This window comes from Podarcis muralis, chromosome 2 (assembly GCF_964188315.1).
Source record: "Podarcis muralis chromosome 2, rPodMur119.hap1.1, whole genome shotgun sequence".
Classification (NCBI taxonomy): Eukaryota; Metazoa; Chordata; class Lepidosauria; order Squamata; family Lacertidae; genus Podarcis; species Podarcis muralis.
In genome coordinates, this window is record NC_135656.1 from 111,940,060 (window position 1) to 111,960,292 (window position 20,233).

Here is a 20,233-nt window from a genome sequence, read left to right on the forward strand (position 1 = left end):
ATCATATAACCTCCCCATGAGCATTCAGTAGGAGTCTAACCTGTTAGAATTCCTGCTCCATGATTGCAGTCATGGGATTTTTGTCTATCACATGACGGTGTATGTTTTGACTCCACAGAGTGGGAAGTAACGGAGACAGGATGTTTGTGTTACTGTGTTCCGTGAAGTGGGACTATTGTCCTTTGTTCTTTTCTCTTTGCTGTCTGATGCTAGAGAGAGAGGGAGCCATGTTGCAGTGCTCCGTGTGTGTTTATATGTAAGTAAAGTAGATTAGCCAAAATGCTGAGTTGTTGAGATCTGTCATGCGCATGATGCGCAAACTCTGCGGATCCCCAAGTGTGCTGATGTCTGTTGGCATCGGTCACTGTGATGTTTGGGCAGAAGAAAGCTTTTGAAGCTCCCGAACGATGGACCAGGAGGGAGAGAACATGCCAGTTGGGCATGTGTTTCTGCCAGGGTCCTACTCGAGTGTAGGCTGAACTCAGTTAACTCAGGATGAAAGTGGAGTAAGCATGTCATCTGGAGGGGTCCTAAGGAACCTTGCAGTGAGTGGCCTGCCTTTAAGAAAAAACAACCACAGCTACTGAGCAGGAAGCAACTGCAGTTGTGAGGGGCCCTCAGCAAAGTGCCCCTTTCTTCTGTCACCTCCCCCCAGTGGCAGCGCCAGGCAGCTAAAAGCCACCATTTTAAATTTCCCACAGTGCTTTGTCATCACTCGGTGGCATTGTGACATTGGGAAACGTCAGTGACAGGCTCCATTAAGGGGCAGGGCCTTACCTTTCTGAGCCCTCAGATTCAATTCTATTTCCTGCCCTCACCCCCCAGGTTTCCCACAATTTTGGTGAGGACAGTGGAATCAAAGAAAATCTCAATCCACTCTATGGAGAACCTTGCAGGGGTTGTCATCTCTATTGCTAACATAATTTCTTAGAACAATTATGGTTGTTTATTCGTGGTGTTTACATCCCACCCTTCAACAATCACATGCATGACAAATTTGTGCTATCTGTAGAGATGGCTGAGTGTTGTGTAGATCTCCTCAGATTTGCTCAGGATTTTTACAGGGCAGGGGTCGGGGGAGAAACTCAGGAGAAATCTGGTCCAGTTGGAAGACTCAGAAAGGTGTTGCTCTGTACCCGTAATGGGCACAGCCTTTACCAAAGGTGTCATGGGCTTTGAAGACACTCAAACTCAGGAGGCAAGGGAGAAACGTGCTAGGCAGAAGGCACACTTGACAAATCCACACCGTGATCAACTCCTGCCCAGAAACCAATGTCCCCACTGTGGAAGGACGTGTGGATCCAGAAGTGGCCTCCACTGTCACTTAAGGACTCATTGTTAAAACTGTGTTCATGGAAGACAATCTTACTCGGTTACAAGAGATCGCCAAAGAAGAAGAAGGCCGGATCCTTAGCAGGAATTGTCAGTATTGTCTATTGGGTTGGGCCATTCAAGGATAGTCTAGCAATATAATTACTGAAACTAAAACATCAAATTCAGCCTGTGTTATGTTTGCTCAGTAGCAGAGGAGTCTACAGAAGGGTTAATTCTGCTCTGTTGATGAAGGTCCTCAGATTATGAAGGGGAGGATGAGTTCTACTGGATTGAAGGGGGAAAGGAATAGAAAATGGGTCGTGGGTTTTGTAGCTGCCTCTGCTGCTGTTGTCAATTCCTGCTTGTTGCTTTATATTTGTTCTCTCTGCGGTGCAATGGCCTGTTTTGTGGAGCTAGAATAAGGAAGAAAAGAGGTAACTATTAGCAGACTGGTTTTCCAAGTGCGCAGCCTGACATAACCAAAACAACAACACCTGACACATGCGCAAGAAGGAAGTATCAAATTGAGGTGCATGAAAACTTCCCATTTGGCCCACGAGGCCATTTTGGCCAAGCCGCACCCACCTGCCCCACACAGCTGATATCCAGGGGGGGTGGAAATGGATGTTTCAGCGCACCAGAGATCCCACAGATCTGTTGCTGCCACCTACAACTCCCCACGGAGGCCTACAGAGCAGTCCTCTCTCCCTCAGAGCTGCCCTGCCACCACCTGGCTTAGTTGCCTGGCCTGGCCTGAGTTAGTAAAGGTAAAGGTAAAGGACCCCTGACCATTAGATCCAGTTGTGGACGACTCTGGGGTTGCGGCGCTCATCTCGCTTTATTGGCCGAGGGAGCCGGCATACAGCTTCCGGATCATGTGGCCGGCATGACTAAGCCGCTTCTGGCAAACCAGAGCAGCGCACGGAAACGCCGTTTACCTTCCCGTTTACCTATTTATCTACTTGCACTTTGATGTGCTTTCGAACTGCTAGGTTGGCAGGAGCAGGGACCGAGCAACGGGAGCTCACTCCATCACGGGGATTCGAACTGCCGACCTTCTGATCGGCAAGCCCTAGGCTCTGTGGTTTAACCCACAACGCCACTTTTCTTGCCCAGCTGGTTGTGAAGCGGCACCACTCACCAGTGCCGTCCCACCCATTAGACAAGGTGAGGAGACTGCCTCAGGCAGCAAGATCCACAGGGGCAGAAGTTCCTGGTGTAGATATTTATTGCCCTCTTGTTCCTAATGAAGGTCTTCAGTCAACCCTTCTTTCCTGACCAGGAGGGGCATGCAGTTTTGCGATTTGCCTCAGATGCTAAAATGTCGGAGGCTGGCTCTGCCCCTCAAGACTGAATTCTGCAGGGTGCTCCTTCTCAAGCAGATCCTGACAGCGAATGTGCGTGCTAAGCATGCTAAGTAAGATTGAACGCACTGCTCTCGGTCATGGAAGAGGAGCATTTCCTTTTCCTCTTGTCCTCCTCCTGCTTGTATATTTAATTAGGGATTTTTAAAAACCCTAATTAAGCATTAGCCTTCCCCTGAATGGATTCAGGACTGAGACTGGGTAGGCTGGCTATGTTAGAATTCCTGCTCTATGATTGCAGTCATGGGATTGTTGTCTATCACATGATGGTGTATGTTTTGACTCCACAGAGTGGGAAGTGACAGAGACAGGATGTTTGTGTTACTGTGTTCCGTGTAGTGGGACTATTGTCCTTTGTTCTTTTTCTCTTTGCTGTCTGATGCTAGAAAGAGAGGGAGCCATGTTGCAGTGCTCCGTGTGTGTTTATATGTAAATAAAGTAGATTAGCCAAAATGCTGAGATCCGTTACACAAGCTGCGCAAACTCTGCGCAAATGTCTATTGGCATTGGTGGCTGTGATGTTCGGGCAGAAGAAAGCTTTTGAAGCTCCCGAACGATGGACCAGGAGGGAGAGAACATGCCAGTCGGGCATGTGTCTCTGCCAAGGTCCTACTTGAGTGTAGGCTGAACTCCTGACAGCTAGAACACTCGGGTCACCTTGATCTGCGGCATCAGATTGGGGGCCTGAATTTGGTCTGTGGGGTGGATCACACTTTCCCAGCCATGGCAATCTTCTGCCCCTTTCCCCTTCTGACTGTCTCTATGGTCCAGAAAATGCTAGCTTCTGCAGAGGAGGGGGGGGGTCTGAGGGTTACTCACATCTCTTCCCATAATAAAGACGTGTCACCAAAGCAGTGGTTGTAATTCCAAAGGTACAGAGAACGGCACGCAGGAGAAGCCATATGAGGACCATGGTATCCCGTTGTGGTGCAGAATTAGATCCTGGATGATTCCAAACACGGGAGAATGGATTAAGACAGGGGAACACAGAGACCATATAACACTGGTCCTAAAAGACCTACATTGACTCCCAGTACGTTTCTGAGCACAATTCAAAGTGTTGGTGCTGACCTTTAAAGCCCTAACGGCCTCGGCCCAATATACCTGAAGGAGCGTCTCCACCCCCATCGTTCAGCCATCGTTCAGCCACATCGTTCGGACACTGTAGTCTAGCTCTGAGGGCCTTCTGGTGGTTCCCTCATTGCGAGAAATGAGGTTACAGGGAACCAGGCAGTGTTAGAATTTCAGCTCTGGTCCTCCGAGCTGATCTGGCTCATCTTGGCTTGAGCCCAGCAGAGTATATACTCAGAGACCGCAACAGAAGGATGAGGCAGGTATGGCTACATTGCTAAGCTTTATTTCTAAGCTATGCAGAGAGCATACAAATAGACATCTTGTCTCTGTGAGAAGCAGAGAGCAACTCCAACAACGAAACGACAGTACAAAGGAAGCAGGAAACCAGTAACGTCACATCCCGTCTCCCTTTCCAGTGGGAATCCAACAGTATCTGGACTGTGGAATGAAAACATAGTCCTGTGACTACCAGCAGCTGCTCAGTGAGGGAAACAGAAACCAACAGGCAGAGGGCCTTCTCGGTAGTGGCGACTGCCCTGTGGAACGCCCTCCCACCAGATGTCCAGGAAATAAACAACCACCTGACTTTTAGAAGACCTCTGAAGACAACCCTGTTTAGGAAAGTTTTTAATACTTGATGTTTTGTTGTGTTTTAAATATTCTGTTGAGAGCCGTCCAGAGTGGCTGGGGAAACCCAGCCAGATGGGTGGGATATTATTATTATTATTATTATTATTATTATTATTATTATTATTATTATTATTCACTTTCACTACCGGTTCTCAGAACTTACAGACTACCAAGGCTATTCAGGTCAGCTTGATCTGGGGCACCAGATTGGGAGCCTGAACTGGACAATACAATCCACCCATACAAAAGTCAGGCCTCAAGCTTACCTTTCAGGTCTTCTCTAAGCACATGAAGCTCAGTCCCGTTCCCTGATGTCTCCGGGAATCCAGGGATCTTCACCACGCATCGATACACCCCCGAGTCGTAATGTCTCAGATCCTGTATCTCTATGTCGGCTCTTCTCCCCAAGAGGAAGGCCTGCTCTGAGGTGGGACTCACTCTTCCCATGAATTCCCGGGTGGTCTTTCTGACCTCCACCCCTGGCTCCTTCACCCACCGGAAGCTCCCAACCTTGGGCTCTGAGGTGGAGTTGTAGGAACAGGTCAAGGTGACGGAACCACCTTCCGTGCCTTCTGCTGAGCTGGGCTGGGAGACCATGAGGAGTTCTTGAGCCTGGGAAGCTAGAAGAACACAGATGGAAGAGTCAGGAGGTAAGACAGGCGTCCCACCCCACACAGCTCCGATGGCTGGACGGCAATTCTCATCGTCCCCAATCGTATGCCATGCTGGTCTTGGCTCATGGTCTCTCTGTGCAATGGTCTTTGTGCTTCTCCTCGGTTGTCTCCCTTCTGCCAAATTTTAGGTCATAACAGCCTCGTATTTAATCACTCACCTGGTCACTAAAGGGACACAGAAATCTCCCTTTTACCAAGGGAGGGTGTTGGTTCATCTGGCTCAACAGTATTTACAGCTGTTTTGTACTGAGTTGAATAGGATCCAAAATGCAGCAGTCTGATTGGTCCTAGAACAATAGGATTCAGAATGCAGCAGTCTGATTGGTCCTAGAACAATGCAGCAGTATGATTGGTCCGCAGGAGCCACCCAATCCAGCTCCAGATGGAAGTGAATCCACAACCTGATTGGCCTACAGGAGAAGCCCGGAATTAGCCAATCACGTGCAGCCCATTGTGTAAATAATGTATATGAAGCAGATACTTTGGGGGAACTTTCATTCCTCCTCACCACTATGAGCTGAATAAAGAGCATGAAATCCACTCTCGACTCCGAGGATATTTCAACAGCTGTCCAGGCTTTCAGACTAGGGTCTCTACCAGACCTCTCTGAAGTTGCTGAGCATTGAACCCCGGCCAATCTGCCTGCAAAGCATGCATACACACACAACAACAACAACAACAACAACCACAACCACACACAATCCTAAGAGGCTATTGGCCTTTCTTCCCGATTTTGGCTTCAGAGGAAGGCTTATCTTCTTGTGGAGGTAGAAAATGAGTCTCTTAGCAGGGTAGTAAATATTTCTGCATGCTAGAAAGGTTTGTGTGCTTGTTTACAAAGCTGGATTGCCAGACACTCAGGTTTCATTCAGCCTTTCTGAGATTATTTACACAATGCGCTTTCAACAGGTGGAATGTGACAAGTAGGGTACTGGCAAGTAGGAATCTGGTTTGAAATTTGAAATGTTGCTTTTCTGCATGCAATTCTTTCAACTTTTTTTTTTTTTGCATTTTGTAATAGCGTTCGTTTTTATATATGCAATCGTTTTATATATGTTTTAATTGCATTGTGAAATCACTTAAAGATGCCTCATCGGAAAGCAACTCATAAATATAAAAACAATTGCAGTCGTACCTTTGTTTTCAAACAGCGTTTTGGCTCCCAAACACCGCAAACCTGGAAGTGAGTGTTCCGGTTTGCGAACTATTTTTAGAAGCTGAACGTCCAACGGGGCTTATGCAGCTTCTGATTGGCTGCAGGAGCTTCCTGCAGCCAATCAGAAGCCACATTTTGGTTTCTGAACATTTTGGAAGTCGAACAGACTTCTGGAATGGATTCCGTTCGACTTCCGAGGTACGACTGTAGAATGATAATAACTCCTCTTGCACAATGGGACTCCCCACCCCCCAGGGCAGGCACCCCATGCCCAGCTAAAATCTTCAAAGTGATGGACAGAACAGGACAGAACCCCTGGAACAGATTGAGGGATGCATGAGGGGAGGAAAGGGGAATAATTTCCTGTTGCGCAAGCAGAAATCCTTTCGCTGATGGAATGTCCTATTCTTAGGAATCTGCGCACTTTTACTGTTTCGTGCAGGATCACACATCCTGATGGGGTCTGTGTGGGATTCATTTTTTTGTGAAGAGGGATATTAGCAAGGCCACACACACGCACCCCTACGCACATCCCCTTCCGTTCCATGTAGCTGTTGCCGAATTTGGGTTTGTGGAAGAAGTTTGCAATCATGACATGAGGATGGGGCATGTGGGCAGGCTGTTGGACAACGTTATGTGAGGGGAAGTAGTCGACCAACTTCCTGTTTGACGGTAAAAAGGCAAACGTGCGTAAAGAAAGCAACCATGTGCAATCTATCCCTGCTTTTCTTTCCCTCTCTGTAGGTCTGCCTTTGGCTCATTTGGCTCATTTTAGCCTAGGAAGGGGGTGCAGGAAATTTGGAAGGCCGAGACAGTGGCGTAGCGTGGGGGGTGCAGGGGGGCCGGCCGCACCGGGCGCAACATCTGGGGTTAGGGCAAATCCACGGGTTAGGGGGCGCAAATCCACGGGTTAGGGGGCGCAAATTACTTGCCTTGCCCCGGGTGCTGACAACCCACGCTACGCCACTGGGCCGAGAGCAGAACTGTATCCCATGCAGCAGCTTGTCTCAATAAAAGGAAGGATTGGAAATGTATTGTGTGGGTATCCATTGGCGTGATAACCAGCTCTGTATTTTGTTATCTAACAGCTGAGTTTATCTCAGGGAAGACCTTACTTGGAAAATAAATACAACCCAGGTGGTTAAGAAAGCCCAACAGAGACTCCATCTCCTCAGAGTACTGCGGAAGAACGATGTCAATCAGATTTGATGATCTCCTTCTACAAGTCCACAATAGAAAATGTCCTTTCATACTGCATCACGGTGTGGTACGCTGGTTTGACATCATCTGATAGGAAGTGCCTGCAGAGGGTGGTGAATACAGCACAAGATATTATGGGCTGTCCCGTGAATCTGCTGGATGAAATAGCGGAAGAACGTTGCCTCAGGAGAGTGAGGAAAATTCTCAGGGATGATTCACACCCTGGCCGGCACTTTCTTGATCTGCCCTCAGGCAGAAGATATAGAAGCGGGATTAGTACCACCAACAGGGTAAAGAACAGCTTCTATCCGTGGGCTGTTAGGCTGCTGAATGAAAAGATCACAACAGGGCAACTGACTTTGGGGTTTGGTGGGTGTGCGTCAGTAAACGAGGGGTATTAAGACTAAGAGAGCTGAGTGGGGGGTGCTCGTGTAATCTCACTGTAAACCACAGAGCCTAGGACTTGCTGATCAGAAGGTCGGCGGTTCGAATCCCTGCGACGGAGTGAGCTCCCTTTGCTCAGTCCCTGCTCCTGCCAACCTAGCATTTCAAAAGCACGTCAAAGTGCAAGTAGATAAATAGGTACCGCTGCTCTGGTTCATGACAGCTGCCACATGACCAGGAAGCTGTACGCTGGCTCCCTGGGCCAATAAAGTGAGATGAGCACTGCAACCCCAGAGTTGGCCACGACTGCACCAGGTCAGGGTCAGGGTCCCTTTACCTTTACTTTTACAAATTGTACAAGTGACAATAAAGTATTTCAAATATAAAGATGTTTGACTGACTGGGGGGGATACCAGCTCCTAGCTACCACCAGCCTGTTTTCGGTGTGGTGGGAGAGGAGGGATCAGGCCAGTGGTCCTTCAGTCCGCCATTTTGTTTTCACAACGGCCACCCAAATCCCCGTGGGAAGCCTGAAAACAAGACCTGAGCACAAGAGCGCACTGCCCCCTTGAGTTTCCCAGCAAATGTCACTCAGAGGCATACTTCCTCCCATCAGAGCCTCGCTAGTCACCACAAATGACTAGTCTATTGGGTCACACAGCAGCTTTCATCTTAGACACCTTCCTGTTCTCCCCTCCCTCACGGTTATCTGTGGCTTAAATCCCTCACCGTAATTTAAGCCACCTATTTCAAATGGCCACACATCACGGGCTCACTTTTATTTTGGTTCTGAAACTATCCCTTGCTTCGCAGTTTTACAAGCCTGACCATGTGTTGTCGTGGACTTCTCTGTTCCGTATGTAATGGAAGTTCCCCTGCAGCACTAAATATATATATATGAGTTTGAGGAACTGTTAGTAACACAGGATGCTGCCGCAAGAGCCGCTTTTACTCTGACCTCATTTGTTTATTCATTTGGTAGAATCCAGATAGGGACTTCCTATTTAACAACAACTATTATTATTATTATTATTATTATTATTATTATTATTATTATTATTATTATATCCCACCCATCTGACTGGGTTGCCCCAGCAACTCTGGGAGGCTTCCAACATATATAAAAACACAATAAAATATTAAACATAAAAAAAAATTCCCATACAAGGCTGCCTTCAGGTGTCTTCTAAAGGTTGTATAGTTATTGTTAAAAAAGTCAGGTGCCTCTCCCATGGGGCTCTAAATCCCCTTTAAAAAAAATTAAAAAACAGATTTTGATTTTGCTTCAGTCTTTTAAAATGCAACGTTATTCGTTTTTATTAGGAATTATAGGTACCAAGATTCCAAAGGATCAGAAAATACCGTATTTTTCACCCCATAGAACGCACTTTTTCCCCTCCAAAAATGAAGGGGAAATGTGTGTGCGTCCTATGGGGCGAATGCAGGCTTTCGCTGAAGCCTGGAGAGCGAGAGGGGTCGGTGCGCACCGACCCCTCTCTCTCTCCAGGCTTCAGGAAGCTATCCTCAAGGCTTGCGGGCAGCAGCCTGCAGCCTGAAGCACGGGGCGCCCTCTGGTGTCCGCAAGCCTTCGCACAGGTGTCCGCAAGCCTTGCGCGCCCGGCTGGAGTTGCCGCGGGCTCGCAAGGCTTGCGGGCGGCAGCCTGTTCTGGGGGCTGGGGTCGGGGGAAGCTCGGCTTCCCCCGCCCCAGCCCCGTGGCTGCGGGGGGGGGGGGATTTTTATTATTATTATTCATTTCCCCCCCCCAAAAAACGAGGTGCATCCTATGGGCCGGTGCGCCCTATAGCACGAAAAATACGGTACTTTTTATCTATGCAACAACAGCCACATCAGGGAAGAATGGCAAATCAAGTTGACGGACCATGCAGAAATGGCAAAATTAAGTGGAAAGTTCAGGAACCAAGAGGACACGAACTTTTAAAAAGAATGGGAAAATTTATAATTTATTTAGGAGACCATTGCGAGCAGATGAAAACAATAGCAAGATTTTTATCTCACTTGTAAGGTAACAAAGACTGTGGATAACTCAGATGGATTTTTTTTTAAAATGTGGATAACGGATTGAAAAGCAGTTGTAAATGTTGACATTCGGACCGATGGAGGGGGGGGTTTTGAGATTCAGAGCAATCTCTTTATATGGATTTGTAATTGATTTTGTTATTAATTTATATTTTTTTAAATCAAATAAAATCTATTTTCAAAAGGGGAGGAATGCAACGTGATTCAGAACCACTTTTCAATGGTAGTTCTGCAAATACGGAACTCCAACTCCATCTTGCCATTTCATTCTGATCTTTAAAAATGCACATACACCATTCATTTAAAACACGCCGTTTCCACCACCAAAGCATACCGGGAAATGCAATTTACCCCACACAGAGCTACAATTCTCAGCATCCTTTGTTTCCTTAGCGTAATTTTACTAATCTAGATTTCCAAGATATCCTAAAAAAAAAAAGAGAACCATAAAACAAATATAAAACAGATCAAAAATGTCAGAAACAAAAGCAATTATCGTAGCAACAGCAAAAAAATAATACAAAAAAGCAGTAGATATAAAATCAGTTAAAATCTGGGCAATCTTTCCCCCCCTTTTTTAAAAAATGTCTAAAACATTGTTCTCTGGGCAACCCAGTCAGGTGGTGGCACATAATTAATAGTAATTATTATTACAATTTTTATTATTTACTATTTACTATTAGGGACGCGGGTGGCGCTGTGGGTTAAACCACAGAGACTAGGACTTGCCAATCAGAAGGCCGGCGGTTCGAATCCCCGCGACGGGGTGAGCTCCCGTTGCTCGGTCCCTGCTCCTGCCCACCTAGCAGTTCGAAAGCACGTCAAAGTGCAAGTAGATAAATAGGTACCACTCTGGCGGGAAGGTAAATGGCGTTTCCGTGATTTGCTCTGGTTCGCCAGAAGTGGCTTAGTCATGCTGGCCACATGACCCGGAAGCTGTACACCGGCTCCCTCGGTCAATAAAGCGAGATGAGCGCCGCAACCCCAGAGTCAGTCACGACTGGACCTAATGGTCAGGGGTCCCTTTACCTTTACTATTAATTTATTATATATTTATTGTTTATTTGTTATTATTTATTATTATTTACTATTTTTATTATTATAATAATTATTATTACTAACATGAGTTTGACCAAACTGCGGGAGGCAGTGGAAGACAGGAGTGCCTGGCGTGCTCTGGTCCATGGGGTCACAAAGAGTCGGACACGACTAAACACAATAATTATTAAGAAAGCTTACAGAGTGACAAGGATATTTGGAGAAGGACTGGGCCAGCCGGGGCGGGATGCTCCATGGGGCCTCCAAGGAGTCAGCCTGCCTCCTCCCACTCAGCCGCCCTACAGCTGAAGGGGAGGCAGTGGGCGGACCATTTGGGGCAGTCAGAAGCCTGCGGGTACCCAAGCCACCACATCACTCCCAGAAGGGACGTGTGGCTGGGCGTGCTGCAGGCCCTGCAGTGAGTGCCGCATGTCATTTTGTCAGCCCCCTCAGTGGTGACACCCGGGGCAGTCTGCCCCCACTGCCCCCCTTCCTCCACCCCTGCTCCCAGTCACCAGTCCAGCTGCCGCATTCTGGATTAATTGCAGTTTCTGGGTCACCTTCAAAGGTAGCCCCATGTAGAGCGCATTGCAGTAGTCCAAGCGGGAGATAACTAGAGCATGCACCACTCTGGCAAGACAGTGCGGGCAGGTAGGGTCTCAGCCTGCGTACCAGATGGAGCTGGTAGACAGCCACCCTGGACACAGAATTGACCTGTGCCTCCATGGACAGCAGTGAGTCGAGAATGACTCCCAGGCTGCTCCCAGGTTTGGGGGACCAGGGAGTCCCCAATACCTGCCCGCCCCCTGTTTTCCCCAAACAGTATTTCTGTCTTGTCAGGATTCAGGTTTAAATGTACGGTATGTACCAAGAATGTCAGATAATTTCTACAGAAACAGAATCAAGTGTGGAAATCACTGTTTTCCCCATACAGTGGTGCCTCAGGTTAAGAATTTAATTTGTTCCGGAAGTCTGCTCTTAACCTAAAACTGTTCTTAACCTGAGGTACCACTTTAGCTCATGGGGCCTCCCGCTGCCGCTGCACGATTTCTGTTCTCATCCTGAAGCAAAGTTCTTAACCCGAGGTACTATTTCTGGGTTAACGGAGTCTGTAACCTGAAGTGTCTGTAACCTGAAGTGTCTGTAACCTGAGGTACCACTGTATTCACTCAACATCAGGACCACATTACCTTCAAACAAAGGCAAGTAGGCATTTGTTGACACCAAATTTCAAAGCTGCAAGTATCTATCACAAATTAACGCAACTTGCGTTCAGTTTGTGGTGCTTGGATGCAAGCTCCATTGAATCTGGTGAAACTTATTTTATGATATTGCTTTGTTGTTGTTGTTGCAATTTCATTTTGGTATAGTTTTTATTTTAGTTATTTATTTAGGTGCCGGCGGCGTCAACCACAGAATCCTTTCATCTCCCAACAAGACCTTTTAAGTGGAGATATTTATCCCAGTCTGCCCTCTGTTTTCATACATGGAATTGCTTTTAAACGTTTTATATATGAAGCTATTTTTGACAATTTTTACACTTTTCTTGTTTCATTGTAACAGTTTGGTTTTTCCTGCTGTAACCTGCCAATGGGGTCTTACGACACAGGGAGATAAGTAAGTTTTGCATAGACCATTTACCAATTATTTTTAAAACAAATACCTAAGCAGCTTAAGGTAAAGGTAAAGGTACCCCTGCCAGTACGGGCCAGTCTTGACAGACTCTATTTTTTTATTTTATTTTTTTATTTTTATTGGATTTTCACATTTTATAAAGACATCACACACACAAAAAAGACAAAGACAAAAACATCTATAATTTCAGATCCTTACTTTCTTGACCTTATTCCCCGACTACCCCCCACCACCCCTTCATACATCCCAATTCCCATAATTAAGTCAGCAAGTTCTTATCTCTCCTCCTTACCATATTATTGTTTTGTTTTTTTTTAACTTAACTCTTCTTAGTTGGCCAAATTTCCTTATCCACATCTCTTATAAAAATTTAAATCCTTTCCTAAGTTCCCTTCCACAGATTTTCTGTTTTTGTATTAGATATAGATCATACTAACTAAACCCAAAAATCATAAACATTTTTAAGGTTCTGTTTTCCCCTCCCTCCCTTCCCCGGTTTCATTCCCTTCCCCAGTACATGTCCACAATAACAGTTCCTAGCCTGGATTCCTCACGTCCGAGGCCTTCAAGTCTCTTTCAGTCCCTCTCTGACGGTTTTGTTGGTAGTCCTTTGTGTTGGTCATCAAATCTCGAAGAAGTTCTATCCCAATCAAACCAGATTTTCTTCCCACCAGGATACTTGATGACAGCTGCTGCAAAAGATCAACCAATCCTTCATATTCAAAGTGGAAGCCCCAATCATATTTCTTATTTCTTTTAAGTTCCTGTATTCCAAGTACTCCAGGGGGCCCCTCCTTCATCTTTCGCATCTTTTGCAGATTTGTGATCCATGTGGTCCAAAGGTCTTCTTCCTTATAATCCACTAGTGTAGACTTCTGGTTGATACTTTCCATCTGTGCTTTCTCCATTCCTTCCTTACTCTCCTCCAGTTCTTGAGATATCTCTTCTGGTTCAGCTGCAGATTTTTTCTCAGTCAAATCCTTAGTGCATTCAGCAGAGCTGCTTATTCCAGAGGTCAAGGTTGTAAGTTGTTTGTTCATAGCCAAGCTCTGCTCTTGCAACATTCCCACGAGAAGAAACATTCTTTCTATCTCTGCCTGTAATTTTCCATCTGCAGCCATTGTAATGTCTCAGAATTCCCCCTAGAGGGATTCTGGTTACTTGATAGTCCTTTTCCAACAATCCGTTACCTCGTTGTTTATTTCTTCTTTGTTTCCAACAACTTTAATTCAATTGTATCACATTTAGTCCAGAGAGATATTAAGTAACAAATTTTCTAGCTTTAACTGCCCGTTTGACAGCTTTGACAGCTGTCAAACTCCTTATTCCTCTTCAACAGACTCAGATGCAGGACGCTCCCGGGTCCGGGGGGGGGGGGTTAACAAAAAACTTCTAAAATTCCGCTCTCACACTCCAGCACAAAACTTCTTTTATCAAATCATGGAAGTTAATATCTTTTGTCTCACACCGAGAAGAATGGTCTCTCCACCTTAGTTCTCCGATTCTTGCTTTAGATCATTTGTAGGTAGGGGGGGTGCGGACTTCCCTTTAGCACATCCCCCGGTCGTACCGAATTCAAGGATAAGAATTTTAAAGTCCGAATTCCGTTCTACTCACGGGTTGTTTCTTTTCGGGTCCGAATTCAGGGAAAAAAGTCAGCGCTCTCCGGCCATGGCTCACGGCTTCGCTCCACTGAAGTAGCGGTCTACTCACAGCACCACGCCACTCTCCGTACCCTCTCCGAAGCCTTTAAAAAGGCTCTTCGTGGGTCGGGGGGCGCTTAAGGTGCCCGCCGAGTCACCAAGTCCGCAGGCTTCAGCGCCTGCGGTTTCTGAGGGTCTCCGCGTCGCCGTCGCGGCAAGACCCGTCTCCAGCGGAGCCGATTCCCTCCGGAGCTCAGAGGGAATCCGCCATTAGCCGATCGCGCTAACCCGGAAGTCTCAGTCTTGACGGACTCTAGGGTTGTGCGCTCATCTCACTCTATAGGCCGGGAGCCAGCGCTGTCCGCAGACACTTCTGGGTCACGTGGCCAGCATGACAAAGCTGCATCTGGCGAGCCAGCGCAGCACACGGAAACGCCGTTTACCTTCCCGCTGGTAAGCGGTCCCTATTTATCTACTTGCACCCGGGGTGCTTTCGAACTGCTAGGTTGGCAGGCGCTGGGACCGAACGACGGGAGCGCACCCTGCCGCGGGGATTCGAACCGCCGACCATGCGATCGGCAAGTCCTAGGCACTGAGGTTTTACCCACAGCACTACCCGCGTCCCTAAGCAGCTTACAGTATAGGTTAAAACATCTCAATAAATAAAAAATAAAAAAACAACAAGGGGAAAAAACACATTCTGTAAGGCACAGTTAACAACTAAATAGAGAATCTTCCTTGGCACCGAAATAGATATTACACATAAAAACCTGCTGCAAAAATACAGTTGAAGACATTTTTCTTCCAACCAGCTTTCCCAGCTGAATAATTGGACCTCTACCATGTATGTCTATTCTTATTGTACATCACTTTCAGATGCTTGTACAGATGAATAAATGGTTGATAATATTTTTTTAAATTGCCATAATATTTTTTTAAAAAAAATAATGACAAAAATACAAGGAAATTTCAACAATGTAAAACAGCTGAAGAGAATATCCTCTAAATATAAAGAAATAAAACAAAATGTTACAAATGAAAATCAGCACAAAACTTATATTAAGTTTTCATTCTGCTTACTTCCCTCTGTAAATTTAGGAGTAGCATAAATAAATAATTGAGAAAATAAATTTAAATTAAAATAAATGTGTATCTGAAGAAGTGTGCATGCACACGAAAGCTCATACCAAGAACTAACTTAGTTGGTCTTTAAGGTGCTACTGGAAGGAATTTTTTTTGTTTTGAGAAAATAAAATTCATTTTAATTTGAATACTGAAGACACAAAGACAATTGTTTACAGAACGGAATTGGACCACCCAGAAATTAAAATTCTCATTCTGGAGCCCTAAGATACCAGTAAATTCTACTCTCCTGCAGCTGCCATCGTGGGGTTAGCAGAGGATCTGACAATTTTGATTTTCTGTTTCTTGTTTTTCTCTAGTCTTAAATTCTGTTTTCCAAATTTCTGCAGCAATTGGTGTGTTAAAAAAGTCCCCATGAGAATTCTTCAGCATTTCAGTGGGAGTTTCTTCTAATAAGCATCTCATATACACATTTTCCCAAGCAATTTCACCTGATATAATGCATGTTGGCATGTTATTTTCACAAATATATTCATTTTAATGCAGACTTTCCCCTAATATATGCAGTTTTGTAAGCACTGTGTGGTTGGTGAACTGAATCACAAAATTCGGGTGTTTGTGATTGTCAAAGGACGGCAGTGTTTCAGTTCTCGCATTGTTTTGGAAAGCACAAATTGGATAGATTTAGCTTTTAATTGAAAGTGCATCCCTCCCCCAGAGATTTGTCTTGCCCTGGGGGAAGGAGAGAGCTAACTTTCAGAAAGGATTTCCCTACCACTGCTTCTATCTTGCCTCTATTGATCTTAATTGTTGCTTATTTGTGAGGTTATATGGAAAAGCTGTATGTCTAAATCTGTACAAACAAACAAACAAACAAACAAATACATGCAGGGCCTTCTCAGTGGTGGCTCCCCATTTGTGGAATGCCCTCCCTGGCAACATGCATTTGTTTTTGCTCATTATTGACTTTCAGGAGTTGAGAAACATTCCTGCTTACCCAGGCATTTAACGGTCAGCTGAGAGAATGCGACTGTTTTAAAGATGCTTTTAGACCTGTTTTAAGAACATTTCAAGAATGTTATAGATGCGTTTGCCACCCTGGGTTCCTTTGAGAGGAAAGGTGGAACGTGGGTGGGCTTGCTCTGGCAGGGTGGAAAGCTGTGCTACTATATTATGGGTTGCTGGTTCGCCCTCCTCCTCACTCCCGTGGAAGCTTTTTACAGTTTCGCTGGTACCGTCAGAAGTAAGGAAGTGAAATCGACAAAGCTTTTTGCAGAAATAAACAAAAGACATAGAGGAAATGCAACAGCTATCTTCCTGGTAAATATTGCCACAAACAGGGACAGGGAGCATGTAGCCCTCCAAATGTTGTATGGCCACAATTTCCATCATCCTCATCGCCTGCCGGCATGCCCAATATTCAGGGTTGATGGGAACTGTAGTCCATTAACACCACACCACCAAGTCTGACTCGCAGAAGGATCTGAGAGAGGGATCTTTCCCAACTCAGTCTGGAGATGCCAGGGATTTAATCTGGGAGTATTGGGAAATAATTTATAATGAATTGAAAAAAATGTTTAAAAGTACTTTTCCAAAACAAAAAAACAAAAAAAACCAGAATATTTTGTTGGGGATAATTCAGATGGAAATTCCCAGGTGTCAAAAAAGGCTACTTATGTACACCACTACTGCGGCCCGTGTTTTGTTAGCCCAAAAATGGAAAACGAGCGAGGTCCCAACTAAAGAAGAATGGCAACTTAAACTGATGGAATATGCGCAGATTGCGGACCTGACGTATAGAACAAGAGAACAAGAAGAACATACGTTTAGAGAAGAACGGAAAACGTTTATTGAGTAAATGGGGGAGAACTGTGTACACTTGAAAACGTTGGCATTATTAAAATAAATTCAACAGTGTAAACAAGTTTTGATGGATGTATTAATGGAATATTGAATGGTTTAGTTTATGTAAAATATGCGGAGTTTTGCAATATGCGATTGAACCATGGAAAGAGAGGAATGGAAGTCACTGACATTTTAAAGTTGTTTAATGAATATTTTAAATTGTAAAATAGAAAATTTAATAAACATTAAATACACTAATAATAATAATAATAATAATAATAATAATAATAATAATAATAATCTGGGATACTCAGTGTACAAAGCACATGTTCATCTTTAGCCCTTGCTGTCCAATGTGCATTTATTGAGGGTGCTTCTAGATTACCTGCTCATTCAGCATTAAGTCCTGATTTATTCGCAGGGAAGTTAGATAATAATCCCACACTTTCCCCATCACCTTCCCAAAGGTCTGGTTTTTGTGGGTGGGAGGGGAGTGGGTCTGTTGCGCACCCTCCAAATTTGCCAATATGTGATTGAAGCACCCCAAATCACCTGTATGGGCTGCCTCAGTGTGGGAGATGGGAAGGAGGCTCATTCTATCAGTTGTGCTGAAAGACCATCTCCGTTAGACATCTCCTGCCCCTGAACTGTTTCTGTGTCAGCTGGTTGTGATAAGAATTACTATTTCAAGAATTAGTGCCTGTTTGCTTTTTTCCCCCTCTTCCCTCCCCGTCTCTTTTCCCTTGTGTGTTGCATTTTGGGGGACAAACGCCGGCTCCCTCGGCCTAAAAGCGAGATGAGCGCCGCAACCCCATAGTCGCCTTTGACTGGACTTAACCGTCCAGGGATCCTTTACCTTTTTACTTTGCATTTTTTAGATTGTAAACCTGAAGGCAGGGACCGCCTTGTTTAACTGACAGTAGACTAAGTTTTAATTTATATATTTATTTTAACTGTTGCTATATCTGTATTGTCCCTGTTATACCTAACTGCAAATTCAAATGTATCCCTGCCGTGTTTTATGACTTCCTTGATATTGTATGTGGGCTAGAACTGGTCTGTGACCGAAATAATAAAATTCATTCAACTGACTGTACGTAAGCCACTCTGGGGGCCTTTTAAGCCGAAGAGCAAGGTATAAATGCTCTAAATAACAACCCTCTTCCCTAAAATTCTGTAGATTCCAAAGCCTTATCAAGTCCTACTCTGCCCTGCCAAAAAGCAGGGTCTACCCGCAGCCCCAGCCCCTCACACAATCCAGACCTCCGCCTGCCTCAGGTAGCCTGCAAGCTCCAGCAGAACAAAAACTTGAGAAATCAACTCAAACTATAAAAGAAAAGATAAAAAAATTCCCAACCAGTGAACAGATGAAATATTCCTTCCCTGTTGCCAAATAAACAGTGATCAGTCAGAGCCTTAGTACAAGCAAATTCCATCCACCAGATCTATTCCACAGTGCAAATTCTAGAGTTGCAGGCTTTGTTAAAACACACACACACACACACACACACACACACACAACCCTCTACTCTTGTGTCCAACAGCTGCCAGACATAAGGAAGGTAACTAAGTGATGCTTTCCTCGTCATATTATGTCCACAATCAGGGGAGAAAAAATACTCACCTAATTTCCATTTGTTATGCCTGCTGTTAAAGACACAGGAACAGAGCCAGCAAAAGACAGTACGCACAATTACTATTTTTAAAAAAAGAATTGGCAACCCTAGTGAATCTGTATCAGAACTGCCCTTCCTTGACTCTCCGGCCCCCTCGCCTAAAGCTTTTCCTTGTGAAGGTGAAACATCGAACACACCTGCCTTGGTTACCTGTGATCAGAGTCAACATCAAGTGAATCGCTTTCAGGTCCATGAGGCCCATCTGAGCAAAGCCGGTGGGTTGGTGGTAGTTGTGGACAGAAATGAAATTCCTTTTGGGGAAGGTGATAAGAGATGGGGAAGTAGGGCAGTTTCTCTTGCCTCTGAAAGATGCTGGTTGCTAGTCACTCAGGCCCGGTTGAAAACAAGGCTTCCTGTTTGTGGGGCAGATGCGGAGAGAAAGCTTGTAGGTTGTTGCGATGGGGTGAAGATAGGAGAGGAAAGGGGTCTGGTGGGGTAGTGCAGAGACAGAAATAGGTGTCTCACACACACTTGTTATCTTTCCATAGTCTTCAGCCGTCCTGTTATACAACCTATGTTATGAAAGCGTGCAATTCTTAAGTTCTGGATCAGAGACTGTGCTTCAAGAGCCTCTGGGCACTTCCTAGTGATGCAGAGATCTGTCCGTTTCAATTCTCTCAGTTTCTCCTCGGTCCAGTTTTAAATTTAATTCACATTTTTGCAGCGATTCGCAATCCCCACCCCCCAAAAAAAAACCATTACAAAACTTTCAGCATTTTGGTGCAAATTTCTCCTAATAAACACATTTTGTATGCGGTTGTATACACATTTTTTTCCAGCAATTTCTCCTAATACGGTGTGTTTTTATATGTTATTTCCACAATATGTTCATTTTTAGGTGCACTTTAAACGGATATATGCATATTTTTTTGCTCTCAAATCTTCCTTTATTTAATAGGTGCATTTTTGTAAATACTGGACAACTGCATTGCAAAATTCGGACGTGTGAGAATTTTGATATTTGACTGTGTTTCAGTTCTCACGACACTCAACGGCCCAATTCCTAGGTTGTTCAGAATGGATCAAATTGTATCTGCAGGAGACCCTCACCTGTTGAGTACAGGGGTCGAATCAGTATGTAAGGGCAATTATCCTGGTCCCAAGCTGTGGGACCAGCACCTTGAGGTTAATAAAAAGGTAAAGGGACCCTTGACCATTAGGTCCAGTTGTGGCCGACTCTGGGGTCGCGGCGCTCATCTCGCTTTTTTGGCCAAGGGAGCCGGCGTACAGCTTCCGGGTCATGTGGCCAGCATGACTAAGCCGCTTCTGGAGAACCAGAGCAGCGCACAGAAACGCCGTTTACCTTCCCACCGGAGCGGTACCTATTTATCTACTTGCACTTTGATGTGCTTTTGAACTGCTAGGTTGGCAGGAGCAACGGGAGCTCACCCGTCATGGGGATTCGAACCGCCAACCTTCTGATCGGCAAGTCCTAGGCTCTGTGGTTTAACCCACAGCGCCACCCGCGTCCCTTGTATA

General features: G+C 45.3%; 1 protein-coding gene across 1 annotated transcript; it reads right to left on the minus strand.

The window, feature by feature from the left end:
* Nucleotides 1-1,315: 1,315 nt before the first annotated feature.
* On the minus strand, nucleotides 1,316-19,363 carry NCR3 (natural cytotoxicity triggering receptor 3). Its single transcript, XM_028721062.2, has 4 exons — nucleotides 18,905-19,363; nucleotides 4,649-5,002; nucleotides 3,498-3,620; nucleotides 1,316-1,727 (listed from the first exon to the last, which is right to left on the minus strand). Exons 1-4 carry the CDS (start codon nucleotides 18,954-18,956, stop codon nucleotides 1,666-1,668), a joined length of 591 nt encoding a protein of 196 aa, XP_028576895.2. The 5' UTR covers nucleotides 18,957-19,363; the 3' UTR covers nucleotides 1,316-1,665.
* Between the last annotated feature and the right edge of the window lie 870 nt (nucleotides 19,364-20,233).